Source organism: Pholcus phalangioides, unplaced genomic scaffold (assembly GCF_987345545.1).
Source record: "Pholcus phalangioides strain wild (caught in Gottingen) unplaced genomic scaffold, Ppha-v1.0 ptg000004l_1, whole genome shotgun sequence".
NCBI lineage: Eukaryota > Metazoa > Arthropoda > Arachnida > Araneae > Pholcidae > Pholcus > Pholcus phalangioides.
Genome location: NW_028301597.1, coordinates 3480063 through 3503257, shown reverse-complemented (window position 1 = coordinate 3503257; position 23195 = coordinate 3480063). Strand labels below are relative to the sequence as shown.

The following is a 23195-nucleotide window of genomic DNA, read 5'->3' as shown; positions in this document are numbered from 1 at the left end:
GTTACTGCGAATTGCAGTGTATTAAAATTAATTTTACGAAATAAAACGTTCAATAAGACAAATGCGGGAGATTAATGTTCTTATTTATAGTTGTAATTATCATAACATAATTTGTGAGATGAAAAATAATTTCAATCGTTGACTTCAATGAAGAATAAAAATCTAAGTAGGCGTCATGTAAAAAACGGAAAAAACCGGGACACTTTTGCAAAAAAGTCGGGATGGCCAGAAAAAGGAAAAAAACTGGGACTGTCCCGGGAAATACGGGACGTATGGTCACTCACTCAGGAGGGATGATTATGACATCTATTGGAAAAGCCTCCGGTCTGGCATTTGAATCCAAAGCTGCATTAAGAGTCCGTATTTTTCCCAAACCAATATGGTTAGCACACTCCACAGACTTAGTTGAGTTGAATTCTTAAGGTGCAAAGACCAACGTGAAACGTTTGTATCACAAAACTAACATCAGACGCTGTGTTTACATTTAATTCTCCCGCAACCATCGAGCAGCTTATATTACCCACAACACTGATCGAAGCATTGTGGGAGATAAATATATACCTTTTTTAATTTTTAAAAATTGTGTCCCGTTTTTTTAAAAATGGGAAGCAATATTGAAAATAGATTCAGCGTGGAAAAGTTGAAAACTCAGCTATTAGTAAGTAAAATGATGTTATGAAGCAATCATTTATAAAAAAAATCACCAGTGTTCAATTAACATTTACTCGAGTATTACTGAATATATCAGTTAAAAAAAAGGGGGAAGATGGAATGGAGAGGTTTGAGTTAAGATCAAGGAGTAATAAACGTAATGGAAAGTACGAGATTCCTCGAAAGACGTTGTATTTGGACGTGATTTTAGGAAGAAAATCCATCTCTGTCCCCACGGAGTTCGAACCCCCGGTCTCTTGTTTGCCGGATGAGTGCTTTATCCCTAAGATAAAGCACTCATCCGGCAACGGAATATTTCATCCTTGGAGCTTATATGTATACATATAAAAAGTAAACTAAATCTTATAGCTTGAAATTCTTCCCAAAATATATGAGCAAGTGGCCCCACATGATTTTCAGGACTTCAAAATGTAAAACAACATATATTCACAGAATGACCAAACTTGATTAGTAACCTTGGCCCCCTTAGTCAAATTTATCTTCCCCACCCCCTGTCGAAAATGGGGAGATCCCATGTTCAACAGAATTATTCAAATTGGCATGACTTCAAATTCCATTGAATGTTTTAATTGGAAAAAAAAAAAAAAAGTCGAGCCTGCTTACAACAAAATTGGATACTATGAAGTACAGGTTTATAATGAATATTTTCCCGTCCTCTAGTGAACCTGCAATACCAGCATAATGTTAACAAAATTAATAGACTGATGAATTATCAATGGTGTAATATTTTATTCAAGCCTATGTGAATAATTTTCATTTCGATTGTAATTAAATTTCAAATCTGTCTGGGGTGGGGGGAAGGGAAGGGAGTATTTTTACTTGCATGAAATCAGAAGAAACTATTCTTCCTGAAAAAAGAAAAAAAAATGGCCTTTTGCAGAAGGTGTGATTTCGCTGTGGCAGTTATAATGCAGACTAAGGAAATTTTAAAAACCGCTGACACAGTAAAACTCGAGTATTTATTGTGCATTAGTAATGTTTTTCAAGTTCCCATGTGATTTCATGATACAGTCATAAGATTGTACAGTCGATCCCATTATAACAAACTCCAAGAGACTGAAGAAATCACTTTGTTATAACGAAATTTCATTATAAAAGAATTCCAGGATTTGTATTGTTTCTATGTGAACTTATCTGGTGGATTAGAAAACTGTTCATTAAAACAAGATTTTTGCTATAATGGTATTTGTTGAAACGGGATTCGACTATATCATGAAATAGGGCCTATATAGCCTATATTATGGAATTGATCAGTGATTAACAGTTTTGATGTAGTTAATTGTTTGATTACAACATGAAATATTTTTCAAACACTTATTATGCTAATGCAGTTACATTATATGCATGTATTATAAGTTTTTTTTATTAACATTTTTAAAAAACTATTTCAGACAGCTTTCAAAGATGCTGTGAGCAAAGATTCGTTCTCTGAATTTGAAAAATCTGTGAAATCATCATCATGCCAAGGAATGTGAGTAATTTTTAATTGGTTGCAACCTTGACTTTTTCGTTTTTTAATTTCTTTGATTTACGGTAAACCTCACAATTTATTTTCTCTTTTCAATGGCATATATTTTTTATTTTTTGTTTCAGTGAAAATGATGTAAAGCATATCGTAGAACTATCTGTTAGGGAAGTTTTGTTAGATTTGCTGGTGAGTTTAAAATTTCATTTGGAAATTTCTTTTACCATTTAAGAAGTATCTGTTTTTTTTCTGTATTTTTAAAAAATGTTTCTATCATAAGTAAAACAATGAATGATTAAAATTAAAATGAAAATCTTCAAGATGTGATCATTTTCCATTCCATTCTGATTTTCTTTTTCAGTCGAAGAAAGCTAGCTTGAAGGTTTTAGAAAGAGTTTTCCAGCTTTCTATTGATGCAGCTATCAATGGTAGGGCTTATATTTGTTTAGCTATATATAATATTAATACTGCAGTCATGGTCCCCACAAGGGGTGGGCTGACAAGGCTCCAGTCCTGGGGCCCGTGAGGATTTTAATCATTTTTTTGTTTTTTCACGCTATAAATTCATCATAAAGGGGGCCCCCGTGAAAGATTCCCAGCCTAGGGGCCCTGCTTCAGGATGTGGGGGCCATGACTACAGTCAAACCTCATTGAGACAAAGTTATGTAATCCTCTCGAAAGCCTCGGGAAGTATACTTCCCACCAAATTTACCAATTTTTAAATGTCCATGGTAAGCTGTTTTACTATCAATTGATAACTAAAAATTAAATTATCTAAATTTAAAAATTAATTAATTTAATTTTTTAAAATTAATGTTACGTAATAAGCTTCATTAATTTATTTTCTGAAATCTATCTCAGTCCCAAAAATTATTTTAAAATACCATTGCTATAAAAAAAAAATAGGCCTTTAAAAGGTTAATATAAAGTAAATATTTTTAACTTTGGATATAACCAAATTACTGTTTTTCCCAGTTCATATGAAATTTTGTTAGTACAGGAAATTTTCTGTGTATTTTCAACTTTGTCTTAATGAGGTTTAATTATATATGCAGCTTTTGTAAACATGCCTATAAAATTGTTTGAAATATACTGCATCACTAACAGTTTGAAATTTTGTAGGCTATTTAAAATTTCGCTTGTGGAATATGATACATAACCATATTAATTGGCCATGACTCCAGTTCACAGCTCCATCTGAGGATGAAGCATATCACAGTTTGGCATTATGAACCATTAAAGTGTATGATTCCAGTATAAGTACCAAGTAATTTGGGCAGAAAAATGTGTTCTTAGTCAACCCCCTGTCCGTTAATTTTACAGATCAATATATTTGTGCAGAGAATATATTTAACATTCTGAAGAACCCATTTGAAACTTTCATTTTGAAAAATTGTGGTTATCAAAACTTGACAGGTTGAAAAAAATTTAGTCGCCAGAAAAATTTCTTAAGAGCCAAAATTTTTTTGCTCCAGCAAAATGGTCTAAAATAATTTATTTTCTGAATCTTACAGGACTTAAAGCCCCCGGTTTAAATTCAGAAAATTTAGTGTGTTCCTCAGACTCTAATTTATCAATCAGAAATAGAAAATTTTAGACACCAGTGCAAATTTTTTAGTCACCATGGCTACCTGGTGGCTATCATGTATCATGTTGCCTACTCCCGTAACATATTTGCGTAGGGTTTTTATTATTGAAAAAAGATAAGCAAGCTTCGATGCAATTTGAATGGAAAAGTATGATGTTATAAGAATTTCATGTTAGAGCTTTCCTATCAATAAGATTTGGCATTGATTAATTCTTGAGTGCTTGTTATGATGAAAATGTACGGAGAAGCCATCTGAGATGTTGCACCAGCACTCTAGGGTTAAATAGAAATCATTAAAGCTTAGAAGTTTTTTAGTCTCCTTGTTGTTTATGTACAAGATGGATATGTTGCTGGCGCCTTCGTTGAAAACTGTTGGTCCAAAAATATTCATAATTAGAAAACTTACAAAAAAAGTTCACGCACACTCAGTAATTAGATGTAGGCATCAATAAGTTGCTTGAACAAGAGTAAGGTGCTGAGAAGTTTCAATGGCAGATTTGTATGATATGGTACACAAAAATGGGGAAAACACATCATACAAATGCTAATATAAAAGCCACAACAGACAAAATGCCCAATGAGGTGGCTGAAAAAAGATGCCAAAAAATATGGATGTAGTATACATATCTAAACTATATCAAAAATAATCATAATTTCTCATAAGAAATACTTCAGTTGCCAAAAATAGCCTTTCATGAGAAGTGCATTAGGAGCAACAATATTTCTGAAGGTAAGAAGGAGTATGTGACAATTTTTTTATCCAAGATGGTGACATAGACATATATTTTTTCATGTAATGAAAAATAAGATAATGCAAATGATGTATGAATATGACCGTGAACTTTGAATTTATTTTATTTGGGCTTTGTAAAAATTGGTTTAAGAAGGATTCTAATGAAATCTCAATGTGATAATGGGAGAATTATGATGGTAATAATATTATTATGATAGCAACAACAAACAATTTGGTTAGTGATAAAATATTTTGTCACTTGTTATTGTGTTATGTCTTCCCAGAGCTGGTTTAAGGCACAAGTGTGACACGTGCCACTGCACATAGAAAGACAGGCATTCTTAGACAGTCTCTGTGTGTGGTTATTGATGTTTCTTTCCCCCCCCCCTGAAATACTAAATCATCTATGTTTCACAAATTATTTAATGACTTTAATTTCTTTTTCTGTGATTTTTATTATCCTGCATTATCGAATTGGCAGATTTATACATGTAGACTATAATAATACAGATCCAGCATTTAAAATTTGAAAAAAACTATTGACTCTAGAATTTCTTTTAAAATAGCTTGTCCTAGCATTTTTAAAAGTTATTGTTTTTCCCTTTGGGGTCATTCAATTATTACGTCATCATCGAGCGGGGGGGGGGGGGGTTTGTTTCGGATTTGCTGACTTGATGGGATTGCTGACAGGCGGGGAAGGGTGTCAAAAAAATGTCAAAAAATCTTCTGATGTATGATGTAATACTTGAATGGCCCCTTTAACAATTCAATTTTAAAATTATGTTTGATCTATGCTATTGTTCTCGTCTTTTAATGAATGAAATTTTTTTAGACATATGTTTTGGAAATCTTCCTGCATTGGTGTTGAATGACATGTTTGATGGTTCGACTTTGAATGACTGTGAGGCTATATTTGATTTTGTCGAAAGCAGGGTTGATGTTTTCAAAAAGGTACAGCTCTTTCTCAAAATTGAAAAAAGAAAAGGTGTCTAACCGGCATTTAAAACTGATTTTTCTCTAACCAAATAGAAGTACAGGATTCAGATTTTTTGATTAAAAAACTACAAATTTTTCATTAGATTTGTTAAAATTTTTATTTACAGGATGTTTTTTTCAAAACTTGTAAGAATCACCTTCTTCGCTCTTCTAATGGTAAGTTGACTATTTAAATGACTAAGTTCATTTTTCTTTTCTAGCATGTTATTTACCCATTTGTCTATAGATTTTTTAAAATGAATTTTGTATATAACAAAGTTGTTTGATGGAACAAAGCAACTCTTTGCTAGATGGAAATTCAACTGTATATTCATAGGATGTGTTTTTTCAAACACAATATAATTCAAAAGTAGAAGTAGATATAATGTTCTTCACTCTCAGTTCTTATTTACATCACAATAAGTGAGCTATATATAAATGCATTCATATTATAACTAAGTATGTAACTATTACATAGTTGAAAAATTTTAATTCTTGGAAACCACACTTATTAATAACTAAATTCTGATTACATTTTATAAAAGTTGATCTACAGATTAACTTAATTTGGCTACGTTCATAACGTCTAAGGGGATGTGTAGAACTAATGTTGATGACATTATTAACCCATCATTATGCTAGTATTAGAAGAGATTAGCACTGAATCAGAAGTATTGAAGAAAAATATGAAAATAAAGGTAATGCAACATCAGATTTCTTTAGAGATAGGTTTCGCATAAGCATTTGGGAATTTATTGTTGTATAATATTAAATATTATTTATGTTACTTAGATTTGCTGAGAAGATTGTCTCGCTCTCAAAATACTGTTTTTTGTGGCAGAATACAACTGTTCTTAGCAAGACTTTTTCCTTTGTCAGAGCGATCTGGTAAATATGTTATACATATTATATTGATATTTTTACTAATTCTGATAAGTGGGTATTTCTAAATGTTTGTTTAAAGCAGTAACAGATGCTCACAATTACATGTTATGATATTTTTGCTTAATAATTTTCCTAGACTGGTAAATTTTGTGGATATAAAAGAAGGTTTCTGAGAATGATGAGCTTATTGTGTAATGGTTTGACTGACTGAAATGCTTAAAATATCCAAAACAAAAGTTTTCCTTTTGCAATTTCAATTTCATTCATAACATTAACCTTTCAAGCTCTTTTCGAAATTTTTCTGATCTGCATTATTACTGCCACATTGGAAATAAAAGCATGTTAAGAACACGAGATATTTCAAGGTGACCGAAATAAGGCAAATCAAGTTTGACCAGATATCTCTGGATTGCCGCTGTAAGGGCAAAACATACATTACATAAAACAAAAAAAATCCATCCTAGGGATCATTGTCGATCCATACCAGTGGACATAATTATTGTTGAGCTAATTTTCAAAGATGAAAAAGTAAATAATAAACTAATAATAATTCAGGGCTCCCACTTTTCCTAATTTTTGGTGAAATGTCCTACTTTTCCACCATATCCTATCAACAAAATTTGTGTAAATGATTTTAATTGAGGAGGGAATCATTGATATATTGCACAATACAAATGTAATAGATTTCAATTAATGATTCTGCCAAAGCAGAAATTGTATCATTTTTCAGGTTTTGGGGAGTATGTGGACCATATAGTTTATTAATTTTTTTTGCTTAGTTTGAGGGTTCAACAAGTAGAGCAGTCATTAAAAGCTTCTATCCTTCTATCTGGATGGAAAAAATAATTTTGTATTTACTACTTCATGGTCTTGGATAGTAACTAACATTCATCATTAAAAATTATAGTGCACATTTTGTGTATAGGTGAAACAACAGTTTGCATAACAAAGCAGTTGGATACATAAGCCTATTCTAGGTTTTGTGATTCTGATGCTACTCAATAGCATTCAACTGTCTCCTGTATTTTTAGGGCATGTAAAGACACATAAACAATATATAAAACGCTTGGCAGAGAGCTAGAAATGAAGTGCTTCATTTGTCAAAAACGATTACACTGGCATTGAACAGTAACATTTAAATAAATCCCTTAAAAAAAACTGACAATGCAAAAAAATCATCTGGTTCACTTTGACAAAATTATTGATTCCTAAATTACATTGGACCCTGTAATTTAAGAATTTTAATTTGATCATTTGTGTCGCACCACTGTCATTTTCTGCACACGAGGGTTAATTAGACCGGGACCTACAATTTATTGCTGATTTCAAATTAGAGGCTTGTTTTTTATGCAAGATTTTTTATTTTATTAATTATACATCAAGAGGTTGGTGCCCTAACCCCTCGATGGGGAACTCCCTGCAGTAGCAATTTTTTCTGCTGTCATGTCGCCGTTTTTGTTGTACCCCTGTGTCAGGAAAGTTTTTTGACAAGGACGAATCAGATATCGAAATTGGGACACCTCTAAACATCCTTTGGTACTTTAGGCGAGTATCTTATCGACCTGGGCTACTTTGCTGCCCAATTTACACATTTTGAACTGTGCTTTTGAATGCCGTCTCTAAAGAGCGTCATTCAAACTTACATGACTGTGCATTGTCCAAGAGAGTTGACAGACTCTGCACTTTTGAAGGCTCCTGTAATCAAAAAAGAATGTAATATATTTTGAGGAGAGAGAAAAGTCTCTGAAAGTGAAGCAGAGAAAGTGAGAAAAAAGTCTAAGTAAAGTCAGAAAAGTGTCAGCTGTACACTGTTTCGGCCAAAAATTGTTTTTGTTACCGTCATTTCTGTTATTTTGCTTTGACCCATGCCAATCTTATAGGATACTGAAATATGATTTTTTTAACTTTTCAAAAATAATTGTTTTTTTTTTAGGGATTTTTTTAAATTATGCTATGATTATATGTTGTCTATGGAGTGGGTACCCCATTCTATTTTTTGGTCCTACTTTCTTCTAATTTTTTGAGTGGGAGCTCTGAATAATAAAAAAAAAAAAGTGAGATAAAGAAATCGTTAATGAATATAAATACAATACCCACGTATACATAGACACAAAATGTTATATTAATTTAAATTAAGATGATTTTTTTTAATTCTTATAAATGAAAGAAATAATTAGTATTAAAATGAATAATGGCAGCAATGCAAGGTGAGATTTAGAAATTTTTGAGTGATAAAGTCGTGTTTTCCTTTGTTTTTCAAAAGCTCAAAAAAAATTTTTTTTTAGCTTTAATTTTTTTTATTCCTTTCCCGCCCCCCCCCTGTTCTGAAAGGTAATAGGCATAGTTTTATGCAGCATATTAATTAAGTTTTATAACCCGTAAACGTAACTGCAAAAATCTCACATTGTGTTTGTAATATTTGAATATTATTTTTTATTTGATACTTTCACTCATTTGCATTATGGCTATTGAATGTTCCCCCCTCCAATATACAAGTTTATATTTTATTGTCTGGCTTTATGATTTTGTGGAAATTTTGCCACTAATATGTTCTTGAATTTATTTAGGTTTAAACATAATTAGTGAATTCAACTTGGATAATACAACAGTTTACAGTTCTAAAGATGAAGCCAGTGCAGATTTTAGTCATGACAAAGATGATACATTGGAAGAAGGAGAAATTATTGCAAGGTATAAATTAATTGAATCTCTGTTAAAATACATGGATACTTCGGCTAACAAAGATTTTTTCGTAATTTTTCTGCCTTGGATAACAGTGCTCCAGACTCTGCCACAAAGCTGGGCTGGAAAAGATCTCAGCAATGGGATAAGTCCAGTGGCAAAGTTCTGCAGTTCATTCATTCATTGCCTTGGCTAACAGACATTTTTGTTGATATGGATGCACGCACTAACATAAAACAGCACATCGTGAGGTGAATTTCAGCGCCAATCATCTTCAGAATTTCTGTCACTTGAGCATGATTAACTCATGTCCACCTTGGGATCTTTCTCCAGATGTACCTCCACTTAGTTCAATTTTGAAGCTGTTTATTTCAGCCTTTGATCAGTTTTTGTCTTTTTTATAGCACTCCTTGGTGTTTTAAAAATCTTATTTTTAAATTTTGGGCAGTATCTGTAACAAATTAAACAAATTTCATAGAAACCTATCTTTGTTAGCCAAGGTATCGCTGTAGAACAAAATGAACCACAATCATAAATTTATTTAGAAAAATCTTATGAAGTAAAATTTTCGAGACACACACATCATTCACCTGAGATTGAGGTTCTTGAGATTTTTTTCATTTTACACATTTTTTTATTTACCAATATTGTGTAAAAATATATTTTAGTCAAAGTCAAGATTTTGAGCTCTTGCAAATTTATTTGATACCATGTTGTTAACCCTCTCCTTAACCCATTTGCATCTGCAAGCAAAGTAATATGAAAACTTTTACTATATGTGCAAAGTGTTTACTAGCACTTATCACTGACAGATGGCTGTGCCAGCAAGATGCCAGCAAAACAAGAACAACTCTTGACAATATAAATATGGTAGGGCTACACACATATATATACACATGTTCCGGCATGTACTGATTTGTTAGAACTTCTTATTTCTAACAAACACATGTTGCGAATGTAGTAATAAAAAAGTAGTAATAGGTAGCATTTATTACTGAAAGCCAAATAAATCAGTTGGCAATAATGGTAGCTTTTGGCCAGATATGGAAACAATCTATCAGTATTTCTGAAGGTAAAGAAAAATACTTAGAGGAAATGGACAATTGGCTCTAATTAACTCAAGTTCAAATATCGTAGTTCTATTGTTCCAAATGTGATATTTATTCATTTTGCCCTGTTATTTGCAGAGTGCAGCCACGTTTGGTATAATAGAGGTATGAAAAAACCAATTTTGTTATTGATGAATGGTGATTCAGACCAACTTTTAATTTAATGTATTGCATTTGTGAAGTGTATAGCTTATTTTAGAACAGTAGTGCAAATGAGTCAAACTGCTTCCATTGCTCATAGATGATGGGCTTGATAGGATGCTGAATCGATAATTGGCGATTTAAAATTTGGGGGGAGAGAAGAGGCAAAATAGTTCTGTCTTGTCTGAGTGGGGAGATGTATCTTTTACCATTTATGCAGTTTCATTGTTAAAAAATGTGTTATTTATTTGAAAGTGTTAATTTAATCTGAAAAATATTTTTCACATAGAATTTGTGATTTTAAATGTTGTGATATCAAGTATTAATTGTTTCAATTCTCATTAAAAGTATCATAACTAAACATAATTTAAATTCACTTTTCTTATGAAATGATGCTATGTTTGCTTAACAGTAGAACTTTTCTATCTTGAAACTCCTTATCTGCAAGGGAAAAAAATCCTACATTTGCCTACTTTTATTTCTTGAGAATTACATATCCTGAAAGTTTTTCTTGCTCCCATAAATTTATGATAGCGAAGTTCTACTGTAATCAAAAACTATGTAACTGAAATTTACTTCAGTAAATGGACATTTATTTAGAGAAAGCCATGTAAACTTAATTTTATATGTTTTGCTGAACACTTGTAGAACACATTTTACATGATTTTATTATGAATTTGTAAGAATATAGCCAAGATTTGTGTGCTTATCCATTTATTGCAGGCCATCTGCTGACTATAATATGTACAAGAAATTCTGGTCACTTCAAGAGTTTTTCAGGAATCCTAACACCTGTTATAACAAAGTGTACTGGAGAACTTTCATAAGCGTAAGGTTTATGAAATAGAATTTGTTGAATGGTTTTATGAATAGAACTTATGTTTTCTAATTTAGTATACTTTGCAAATTAATATGAGTAAGAGAAGATTGTAAGGATGTTTATTGGAAAGCATTCATATGTTTTCTCATTTTTCTGCTAGTATCATGCAAATTCTCTTTAAGAAATCACATTAAATAATGTGCACTTTACTGCATGCACTTTACTTGTTTTAATTATAATAGAATACATTGCATGATTTTTGTGAATTTTTTTTTGCATAATTCATTTCTACATCTTTTATTTTAAAAATCTAACATGCAAGCAGACAAGTTAAGAACTTCGTGAAGCATCAGAGTTATAGCATAGTATACCATGCAAAGCTTTAACCAGAAATTTCTCGTGTAGGCGACCTCCCCTCCCAGCTACAGCTGAGAGTGGAGTTAGTAACCATTGGTTTCATGTCTTATTTTGTTGGAAATAAAGTGATAATGTCATAGATGTTGTGTAAAAATCGGGAATTTGATATTTTGTGTTTATGACCATAGTTATTTTACTGAATTAATAAAACCCCTTTTTTGTAAATATCATCACATCGCAGTTAGGGTATACTGTAAGGTAAACCATTCCCATATATATGTCATCAACAGTGTGTTAATTGAATTTTGTAAGAAGTATATGGATCTGGTATGGTTTTATTACTGTGGGTTTTCATGTCTTGTGGTATGTGAAGCCATTATGCTGTAGACTTCCATTAGTTTCCTTGTGCATTCATATGCAGGCTACCTGAAGGTGCTAATAAAAAGGTGCTATTACCCTAGGTGATAAATAAAATTTAAATCAAATTTTTTACTGATAACTTGTTAGCCTGGTTACTTTTGTAACTAAATTTTATTGTTTCAATATTGTATATTTTTTAACATGAGGAATAAATTCTCTATGATAAATAACTTTAGAATTCAGATTATTGCAATTATATATATTATCTCATTTTTGTAGCAACTTCCTTCAATGAATATAGTATTTTTGAGATATCTGTACGGGCCCATTAGATAGATTTTGTTATACATATTTTCTTTTCAATTAAAAGTTTTGACTTTTTTTTCAGTATGCAGCAGATATTCTGACAGTTTTCAGTAGCTTCAAATCTGATGATGCGAATTCCTCAAGATGGAAACAAACAGATGTTTCCTCTTTTTCTGATGGAAATTATGCATATTTTGCTAAATATCTGACTAGTCCAAAGGTAAATAAGCTTTTGCATGTAGCAGTAATGTCGACTGCAGACAATGAAAAATTACATATAATATTAATAAATAGCTTTATGACGTTTTTCTTTTAAATCATTTTTCTAAAAATTTTAAACCATAACACTTTTTTTATTAACAGATTTAGTTATGTAACTGAAACATTTAGTTTTATTGAGATGAGAAAATATGAAAATCAGAGTTTTTATTTTTCTTGAAATATTGGCAAAATTATCTATCTTTTGCATCATATTTTCAACATATAATGCACAATAATTTCATGAAATTATTTTTAGTTATCAATGAAATCTTTTCATATGAATAAAGCGAAATGCAGTTGATCGTCCAGGCTTACAGCATACAAAATTTTTGGTTTAATCCTAAAATTTGTTCTCTTATTGCATCTAATAAAGTGAATCAAATTTTTCATTTCTTGAAGCTTATGAATGTTAGAATGTATATGAACTTTAAACAAATTTGAATAAGAAACTTTTGACTGTATGTAACATAAATTTATACAAATCTAATTATTGATTTAATTTAGTTTCATGATGTTTATTTCCAGTTTCTTATATTTCATTTTTGAGAATGAAGTTTTCTTCTTTGTATAGCTACTGGAGTTGGAACTGAGTGATAGCAATTTTAGGAGATACATTTTGATTCAATTCCTCATATTATTCCAGTATTTATCTGGCCCTGTGAAGTTCAAAATGTGAGTTTAATTTTATATTATCTAAATAACTTTTTAAAATGTATTTTCTCTTATCAATTAATTTGTTGTGCTTTATTTAATTTTGCCAACTTTCTTTTCAATTCAAAAAGTTTTACAAGAATTTAATTTTATTAGGATGCTTTGTTACTAGGATTTTGTTTATTTGACGTAAGTGAGAAAAAATAATTTTAATGATTTTAAGAAATTTTTATTTGTTTTCTTTTTTACAAAATGTGGCGTACACGTTTTTTAATCATGTATTTTAGTGTATTGGCATAAGATGTAAGCTATGAGCAATGTTCTCTCTAAGCTGTGTGCATGTGTGAGCCAGTAGAGCCGAAAATGTTTCAATGCAAACAAAGTTTGTGAAGTGCAAAAGAAATTTGCTATTTTGCATATGGTGGCATTTTGTTTTGTTGTTAAAATTTTATGTGCAGAATAACAACTGGGCCACGCAGGTAAAAAAAGTTTTAGGGTATGTTTGATATGGGTTTTGCATAATGATGCAAATCTTCAATGTTGTATACAGTCGAATCCTGTCTTAACGAATACCATTATAGCAAAAATCTCGTTTTAACGAAAACTTTTCTAATCCCTCAGATAAGTTTATATAGGAACAATGCAAAAACCTGGAATTCCTTTATAACGAAATTTTGGTATAATAAAGTGATTTCTCCGGTCTCTTGGAGCTCGTTATAACGGGATTTGACTGTAGTATATTGCTTTCATACATTTTTTTTGTGTCGTTCAAATCATGTTTTTTACTCTTGAATGTTTCAGGGAATCTTATGTGCTAAATGATGATCAACAAACTTGGGTGAAAGAAACGGCTGCAAAAATCTATAAGGTACATTGAATTGATTACGAGACACATTTGTATATACAGTGGATCCCGCTTATGTCATTCCTGCTTAGTACAAATTATTTTCATCGTCCCAACTTTTACTACTACTTTCTGTTTGAAGCATTTTTTCACGATGGTTTCTGAAAATGTTTAATTGGGATCCACTGTGTTTCAGAAATTTTGATACATAGTCTCTATCTTAAACTTTTTGACTATAAATCCTTTTTGTTATAAAACCATTTACTGTAATAGGGGTGCGTAACCTTCGGTCCATGAAAGTTGTTCTGGTAGCAAAGACTGCACACAGCTTGATAAATACCTACGCTGACCATATTTCTTTCATAAAAATGTAAGATATTATCAAAAAAGTTTTCAAGGCAAGCAAAGTTGCCAACTACAGCCAAAAAAATTGTCAAAGGCAAGTAAAGTTGCAATATATAGGCAAAAATTGCCAAAGACAAGCAAAATTGGCAATTACAGCCAAAAAACTGTGAAGGGCAAGTAAAGTTACCTGATACAGTCAAAATAATTGTCACAGGCAAGTAAAGTTGTCAGCTACAGCCAAAAAAAAAAGAAAATAATAAATTAAAAAAAAAAAAAATTGTTAATGACAAGTGAAGCTATCAATTAGAGTTAAATTAATTTCATAAAATACAGTATACAAGGTCATCTTTATGTACAAGTTTTTGGTCTGAGAGTGGTGGAAATACCGCATATCTATCTCATGGACTGAAAAGGTTGTGCTTCCCTGTATGTAAATATGTAAAATAAAACAAATTTAGAGGAAATTTGCCAGGGAAACCATTCCATGGTGCAAATTTGTATTGTCTGCAATTGTTTGATAAGTAAAGACTATTGTGTCTTTACTTATCAAACAATTGAATGGTTTTGAACAAAAACCGAAATGGTTTTTCAGTATAAAATTTTATGTATTTCATTGTAATCTGTGACATTTGATGAAATGACTGTGCAGGTTAGAACCAAATGCAAGATGCTTAAATTGATTTCATATTTAATTATATCGGGCTATTTTTATGAAAGAAATGAAAGGTTAGATTCTAATCGATGGTGATGTATTTTTTTCATTGCTCATAATAGCTTCTTGAAGAGACTCCTCCAGGTGGATCAGACTTCAGCAAAAGTGTTTCAGTAAGAATTATTTTATATGATGAAATGGAAATTTTCTGTCAGACTCGAAGAACAATTTCACAGTTTAACTTCTACACGATTCAATAATTTTATTCTATTCATTTCACAATGAATATCTTTTATTATATAAATTTTTCGTATTCACATGTAAGGATTTTGATATTCTAATTTTTTAGAAAGTGTTAAAGAGAGAAGAGTATTGGAACACATGGAAAAATGAAGGGTGTCCTGATTTTAAAAATATTGAATATAAGATTGAAAATAGAATGTCAAGGTAGAAATAATTCCCTATTTTTTCACTATTATATACATATATGTATCTGTCTGTATTTACATGTTTTTTCGTTAAAAGGAATTTGCCTGGTTTGTTATTAAATTTTCTTGTCTTACCTCATGATTATATTATCACCACCAAAAAGGGTTATTATTTGATACTTTTTGCAATTCAAGCAATTTTTATGAACTTTAGCTATTGCTTGCTAAACTGTGATTTTGTGTGTGTGCGATCTCTATTCATGGTGTTTTGTATGTGTTTATCTTGAAGGAATTGATTTTTTTTTTTCAGGAACAAGAGAAGAATTGGAGATGAATTAGACACAAGCAATAAAGTTTTTATTGGGAAGTATGTTTTTTTCATTTTGTTCTTTTTTCTTGTATACTGGTGTCCTGTAATCGCTAATGCAGCATTTATCTTATCAGCTGTCTGTCATAGAGGTATGATTCCAATTTTAAAAATGCACAAAAATCATTTTGTACCAGCTTTGAGAGTGAAAATACAGTGTGTCACAAAAAAAAATCTACATTTTTATGTGGTCCCCTTTTCATCTAACTTCCAATTGGAAAATTGTTGCCCTGTATCTCTTGAGGCCAACAGAAAAAATTCCATGTTTCTAAGTGCAATATTTGTTAAGATGTATGAATTAAAAAATCGGGGAAATTTATGAAAGAAAAGCAAAAACTAATGGATAACTCTCCTTTCCCAACTTTTCTTCAATTTTTGGATTCTAATATCTCTGAAAATATTGTACTTAGAAACTTGTAATTTTTTTCGGTTGGCCTTAGGTGATACAGGGCAACAACTTTCTAATTGGAAGTTAAAGAACAAGAGGACCATATAAAAATGCAGATTTTTTTATTTTATGATGCACACTGTATTTTCACTCTCAAAACTGGTACAGGGTAATTTTTGAATGTTTTTTGAGTATTTTTTAAATTGGAACTATACCTTCAATGACGGCCAGTTGATGAGGTAAAGGCTGCATTAGCACCTGTATAATTGACTGCATTATTAACACATATGAGATCGTTTTCCCAACGCCGCAGACTGACACTTCACCAAATGAAAAGCACATCAAGTTCAATTTCTATAAGCTGTCTCAATCCCGTTCAAAGTCATTGGGTTTAGTGCTCAGTAAATTTTCAGAAGTAACTTTGCTTCAGTGAATTTTCTGTGTTCATGTTTTTATTTTGTTTTCTCCTAGCACTGAGCTTACTAAGCTGTGGAATATCTGTCCAAACAACTGGGATGCATGCAGAACCCCTGAGAGGTTTGTGTGATTTGCTTTTTTAGATCCCAGACATATCGGCAAAATACATAATAAAATTAAATATTAATTTTTTTATATTATTAATATATAATATAAAATAATAATTAAAAAAAACCATAGTTTATAGATTAAATTCCTTTTTTCTAGAAGCAGACTGAATATATGCATTATTGTTTTTTGCAATGAAGTTAAAAAAGCTTTTGCTAACTTAAAGGATTGTACAGAGAGAGTTAAACTTCCCATAAGGGTCACCTCAGAACAATGGCCACATTTTCTTGGTGCAGAACGCATCCGATTAGATTAACATCAAGGTTAATCTCCAAAAAATCATTTCCAAATAATCGCCACTTTTAGAAAGGAAAATGAGATACATTTTATCACTAAGAAAAATAACTCTCAAGATTTGCTTTGAAAGAGTTTTTCTTTCCTCTGGTCCTTCCAACATAAAAATACCTATGGGGGTTCTTTCCAACCTCAGTGGTTTCCAAAATGTCCACGAACCCGCAGGGTTCCTCAAGTAGATGTTGACATTTGCTCTAGATGCATGTTTTAAAAAGAACACAGCAGAAATTAGGGTTTGGCAAGTGGCTATGCCATAGACTGGAGAGTCCTTATTTCCATGCTGTTTGACCAAGGGGTCATTGCTCGGGTAAGCACTAATTGAAAATACTGCCCTAGAGATAAAACCAAAAAAATAGCTCATTGCATCCGAGAATGAATCTGATCTAAAGAATGCATGTACCAGGATTACACATTTTTCTTCATGAAATTTTCGAACGAAATTAGCAACCTGAAAATCACAAATAAAGTCACTCATGAAAAATTCATGCATCTTCAATGCAAAATTAATGTCATGTGCCACAAAATAGTTTATTCTAATTAATTGTCACCTGGGTTATAATTTTACAAGAAACCAAAAAATTTGATGTATGTTTTAGAAATAGTGAATCTCTTTACAACGATAACCCTCCAATTACGGCCACATTTTCTCGGTTCCATTAGTGACAGTTTTCACTGTATATGCTGTGCAATCAATATAAATGAGAGTCATGGATTACAACTTTTTCTTGTGCAGTTCTAAATTTATAATAAGAATAGCATTCAAACATGGCTTTCAAATAAGGCTTTTGTGACTATCATTTAACAAATAATTTCAAATGAAACAAAAAAGAAAAGCTTTCAACCACATCAGCTGAATATGCTGAAAGCTATTAATTGTCCACTAAGGATAGCCTTCGTCAAAAAATAGACACTGTGTAATCTCAAATTTTTAAAATAATTTCAGTTTTATGTCGAATATTCTCTCATGCATATGAGCACAATTTAATCTTAAATATCCTGAAGCTTCATTTTATTAGCCTTAAAAATTTTTTTCCTCTTTTTTTCAGAAAATTTGTTCCATCTTTGGAAGAGTTCTTCGAGACTGCCATTGAGCAAGCTGATCCTGCAAATCAAATAGAAAGTCAATATAAGTAAGATTTTCATTCATTTTATCACTTTTCATTTGTGTGATAATTTCTACTTGGAAATAAATTTCAAAATTCAAGATTTAATCACATTTTTTTAAATAAAACTTTAATTGAAAAAGTTTGTTCTTTACTAATTTATTTTCAGGGATGTGAAAAACCCAAAGTTTGCATGGAAGGCATTACGGCTCTTGTCAGTAAAATCACCTCACTTTTTTTCTTCAACAATTGGAAGTAATGTTCAGTTCAGCAGCCTCTCTGAATACCTTGAAACAGTCATCCTGAAAATCCCTCGCAAAGCTTCTTCAAAGGTAAATCTTTCAAAAAATCTGAAATAGCTGCCACTTTGATAAATCCTTTTATTTCTCTATTCGGTCAGCATTTTCCCTGTTGTTTTGTTCCTTGTATTCACTGCAAATTTATCTTGGGGGGGGGGGAATGTCTCTATTCTGAAAGAGGTACTTAATTAGCTTTAAACAAATTATTACTTGCTGGCTAGCACATGAGGGATACTAATTAATGGCTTAATGATGGTCAATATAATAGTTACTAGACGTCCTCCTTTTTCATGTCATTTCAAGTGTGCTCCTACATTTTGGAAAATTTGTGCTTTTGTCCATTTTATTTAGGTTTCTAAAATCATTATTATTTTTTTCCTGTGAATTTTTTTTTCACTTTGTAATCTATTCATTGACATTAGTGTTTCTGTGTGTTTTTTCCCATACATGTTTGCACACTTTGACCAATTGCTGTCTAAAGTCCCAGAATACAAGAACCCAAAATGCCTCCAAGCAGGGCAGATGCTACTGTAATCATGGTCCAGCTTCCTCCAGGATAATATGAAAAAGTCCGAAAAACGTCTCAAATTTTCAAAACAATTCTCGAACATTATAAGCAAAGGGGGGATGAATTGTTATTTGCTCTTTTTAGCATATCTGTTTTAGGATGGGATTACACTATAAAAGTATGATAAAAGATCTTTTACAAAACTTATTGGTTACATTTGCTTGAATATAACTGATGCACTTGTATGAATTTTTCAGGTTTCAAGAGAACTTTTCTAAAGCTTTTATAGTGTTATCCTGGCCTTAGTCATGGTTTCAGTTGGGAAAATTTTTTTATTGTGGTGGTGGGTTTTTTGTTATTATAGTAGTGCCATCTGTTGTGGAAATTAGGGGGGAAATGACTTTATCAAGGGTTTACGTGTAGACATCCTCCTTTCTTTCTTTTCGAATCTGGTAACTTTACTTATACTGATCTAACTTGTAGATTTCTGGAACAAGCAGGCGTGAATAACCCTCCGGTTATAAGCAAAAATAGCAAGTCTTGAACTTCCAGAGAAACTATTCCCCTGTTATTTATAGACCCAACAAAAAAGGCGAGGACTGGGTTTGGGAATATCACTTCAAAAATTCAGGGTATTACATTATATTGAGAAAGTTGATGTGAAAAGAATGTGTTGAATAATTAACCTGCAACTGTTTTTCCATGATGAAAATGTATAGTATAAGATTTGAAGGTTATAGGGTAATCTAGTATAACTGTTGCAAAGTTTTTAATTTCTTGAAATATGAATTTGTAAACTAGGAAGAACTCGACATGATTAAGTCACAGTAATGGAAATGTACCTACTTTATTTCCTGCATTTTGAACAAATTTGAATTATTTTAGATTGTAAGCAATGTAAGCATAATTAATATTTTGGTTAGAATATAGAATTTCAATTTAAAAGGCATCTGTACCAAACTGCTCTTGCAGGTTGAGTGATTGTGAATTATTTAAAAAAAAATGTTTGTGTTTTTATTTCAATCTCGTAAAAAAATAGTTAAAGATAATATGAAGTGATTTTTAATCTGCTTCGAGAAAGAGGGATGTTTTTTTTTAAAATGCATAATCCATGAATTATACTGTGAAAATTGCAGTATTTATTTTCTTGTTTTATTTCATATTAAAGCAACAAAACGCTGTAGATCAAGGAGATTCTTCAGTAACAGAAGAAGCTATAGAAGAAGAAGAGATGTTTCATTCTTCTGAAGAAGAATCTAAAGAAGAAGGTATGAGCACTGCTTAGCAATCCAAAGTATACTTGATTTTATTATATCAATGTACATGCTAATATTTTTATATTTATTATTTTTGCTACACGTCCTCTCTTTATATTGCCTCTTTCTTTAAAGAAATGATGCTAATTCGGAAAATATTTATTTGGATAAAGATGCTGTTAAAAATCATGTCAATTTTGATCCAATTTTTTCAATATCTGTGTTAATAATAATAAATGCATCTATTAATGCTTAAAAGGAAATATATACAATAAATTGTGTTGGTATTGAGTACTAAAGATATTTATACAAGATAATTGTACTAAGGGGTTAAGCTGATGTGAACTTTTCTTGAAAGTTAATAATTTTCATACCTGTATTGTAAAAACTAGACGAAGATTTTCTATGAAAGATCAAGTTCTTTGTATAAATTAGAACTTAAATTTTTAAATTGTCATTAATAGAAATAATTTTTTGCTATTGATCATGTGGAAAGTTGTAAAATTTTTTATGCTTTCTATTTTTTTCATTCATACTCTATAAGGTATAGTGGTAGTAGGTATATGTGATATGGCTTTAGATATAGTGAAAATGCAATTTTGATTTCAATGCTTGAATTCTTTTCAAAGTGCTTTTTTTATACAATAAATGTTTTATAACATAGCTGTGATTTCTTTTTCTTTTTGAGGCATTTGTGAAAGTGATGATGTTATTTTATTCTTACTACCTTTGTGTTATTTATTTCATATATTTTATGATATGGAAATTTAAACAAAAATTCTTTTTTGCTCTTACAGTTTGGTAAGTTCTTATTTCATTAAAAAAACTTAAGGGGAAGATGCATTTTTTTTTATGATTACATACCTGCTATGTATGCGCATCACAAATGATATTTTATAATCTGCACTTACATCATGCCACATGATCTGTTAGTATTTCTACACACGCTAATTTATTTTTTATTTTAATATTTATAGAGAGAGTCAAGAAACAGCTCTTTGTTTCAGAGTCTCAGATTGAAGAGTTATCATGCAATCCAAAAGTTCAAAACAGCTGGAAAACTCTAGCAAAATATCTCGACTTTAAAGAAGATGAAATAGATTATTTTGAAGATACATACGGTTCAGATCAGGAGAGAGCTGAAAAGATGCTTACGGCTTGGTATGAGCAAGATCATGAAGGTGGAAGCATATCTACTTTGAAGTTTGCATTGAAAAACTCTGATCTATCTACTCTGTCTTCTCTCTTGTATTCGTCATGATATATCGCTTGTATAATGTGTCAAAATACAAGTAAAACATAACTGTCATTGTGAATTTAACTGAAACATGTCATGCTTTGTAAATAATAAACACCATAAACAAGTCTGATGATTGTTTTTAATTACATATATACACTATATTATGTATACATAATATGAACTATATTTTTTATGTTTTAAAAATACTTAATATAATATAGCAAATCATAGTTATTAAAGAAAATCATTGACCTTAGAAAAAAAAGATTATTGGAAAATTTTGAAGGGATCATGACAAATATTTTAATGTAAAAATCTCACGTGAATAATATACTTTAATTACAAATTTTATCCTCATTGGTGTAGTAAGATATATTTAACTAATATAGTTTATAGAAGAAATTATAAAACATATCCTCATGGTTTTTTAATTGGAACAATGGAAACTCTTATTTAGAAATGTTAGAATAATTTTTTTCAGTAATAAAAAGTTGACTAATTTTTTTTAACTAATAAAAATTTTTTAAGTTCAAATTAGAGCAGAGAGATGAAAATGTTCTATAAATATGTGATGTGGGGGAAAAACTCTATTTTCTACATATAAATTTTAGTTGCAAATAAATAAAACAGAATTTTGCACAAAATAATTGCATTCTTTTTTGCCTAAAGAATAAATTCTATGCAAAAAACAAATGAATAAAAATTTGTGTGCAATGTGCAAGCCAAGTACAGTGAAACCCATCTAAATGGCCACCCTCTTTTATGGCCAAATAATTTCCCTTGAAAGAATATATATGTAAAAATATGCATTTCAAACCGTAGATTAACAGTCACCACTCTTTTATGGGGAATTGTTTTGTCCCGCCAGCTCATGCAAAAGAGGGATTTTACTGTATTAAGCATTATCTCGCAGGAATGAAATTAATGCAGTAGAATTTGATCAATATATTTAATATGTACTACATGTATATTGGTATGTTGGTGTTTTTCTTTTAAATCTGGACTTGCTCAACTACAATTTTGAAAAGCCGTCAATACACGCCATCGTGAAAAAAAGAAAGCTTTACGGAATTTTTAAGATATTTGAAGTAATGATTAACTAATAAAAATAAGTATGTAATGGTTTGTTACATAAAAAGTAAGAAAAGAAAACTTCCAAATTAAAGGGTTTTATATACTTTGATAAGATGTATACCCCCGTATGGCGAATCACATTCGCCGGGTCGGGGTAAGTAACTCATACTTTGATAAGTAATTAATTAGAAAAGAGGTTTTTTTTGGTAAAATAAAAAAAAGTTTTTATTTGTGTCTTCAGTTAAGAGATGTCATAATTTGATTGTGCAATTTATTTTTTCTCAAAATTTAAAGTTTTCCCTTTTATAATTGATATTAACTTTTCATGCTGTGGATACACCAAAACTTGGAAAACTGCCTGAGTAGAAAGTACATTTTTTAATTGAAATTTGACGAGCCAGTACTCAGAATACTTTGTATGTTGTTGGCTTAAACCTAGAAGAAAAATATCTGGAATTTCCGGAAAGGGTAAGATCAATATAAACTTCACTAAGCATTTCAAATCTGTTTACTAACCACTATCAAATTTTCCAATTATGCTCCTGATAGTTATTTCCTCATCCAAATTATATTTACACCCAGTATAGTATTATTAATGCTAATCATAATGGAAGGTTGCTGGGGCTTCAAAATGAACGTTCATTTTGAAGCTGTTCATTTTGCTACGCAGCAAGCAAGTTCCTTCCTCTTCAACATTCATCGTTTTTAAGACATTTTTTTTTAAATTGATTGTCTTTCCCTTGTCTTAAAAAATAAAAATTGTATAAAAATTCCCATTCTCTCTCTAATATAAACTTCAATGTTTTC

The 23195-nt window shown here is 30.8% G+C and overlaps 1 protein-coding gene across 1 annotated transcript; it reads left to right on the top strand.

The window, feature by feature from the left end:
* The first annotated feature begins 418 nt into the window (after positions 1-418).
* Hpr1 (THO complex 1-like protein Hpr1) lies at positions 419-21439 on the top strand. The gene is made up of 20 exons (XM_089255556.1): positions 419-658; positions 2064-2143; positions 2266-2326; positions 2499-2565; positions 5291-5409; positions 5562-5610; positions 6226-6321; positions 8886-9009; positions 10974-11079; positions 12176-12313; positions 12926-13026; positions 13807-13873; positions 14969-15019; positions 15196-15293; positions 15585-15641; positions 16501-16566; positions 17955-18038; positions 18181-18343; positions 19987-20086; positions 21052-21439. The coding sequence occupies exons 1-20, from the start codon at positions 602-604 to the stop codon at positions 21333-21335; spliced, it is 1968 nt and encodes a 655-aa protein (XP_089111682.1). The 5' UTR covers positions 419-601; the 3' UTR covers positions 21336-21439.
* Positions 21440-23195: the final 1756 nt, after the last annotated feature.

What these genes read in the sequence shown, in the direction of transcription:
- Hpr1 (XM_089255556.1), top strand. Translation starts at nt 602, where the DNA reads ATGGGAAGCAATATTGAAAATAGATTCAGCGTGGAAAAGTTGAAAACT. An exon ending in TCCTTTGTCAGAGCGATCTG is followed by an intron (nt 6,322 to 8,885) that starts GTAAATATGTTA and finishes GAATTTATTTAG; the next exon opens with GTTTAAACATAATTAGTGAA. An exon ending in GGCCCTGTGAAGTTCAAAAT is followed by an intron (nt 13,027 to 13,806) that starts GTGAGTTTAATT and finishes TGAATGTTTCAG; the next exon opens with GGAATCTTATGTGCTAAATG.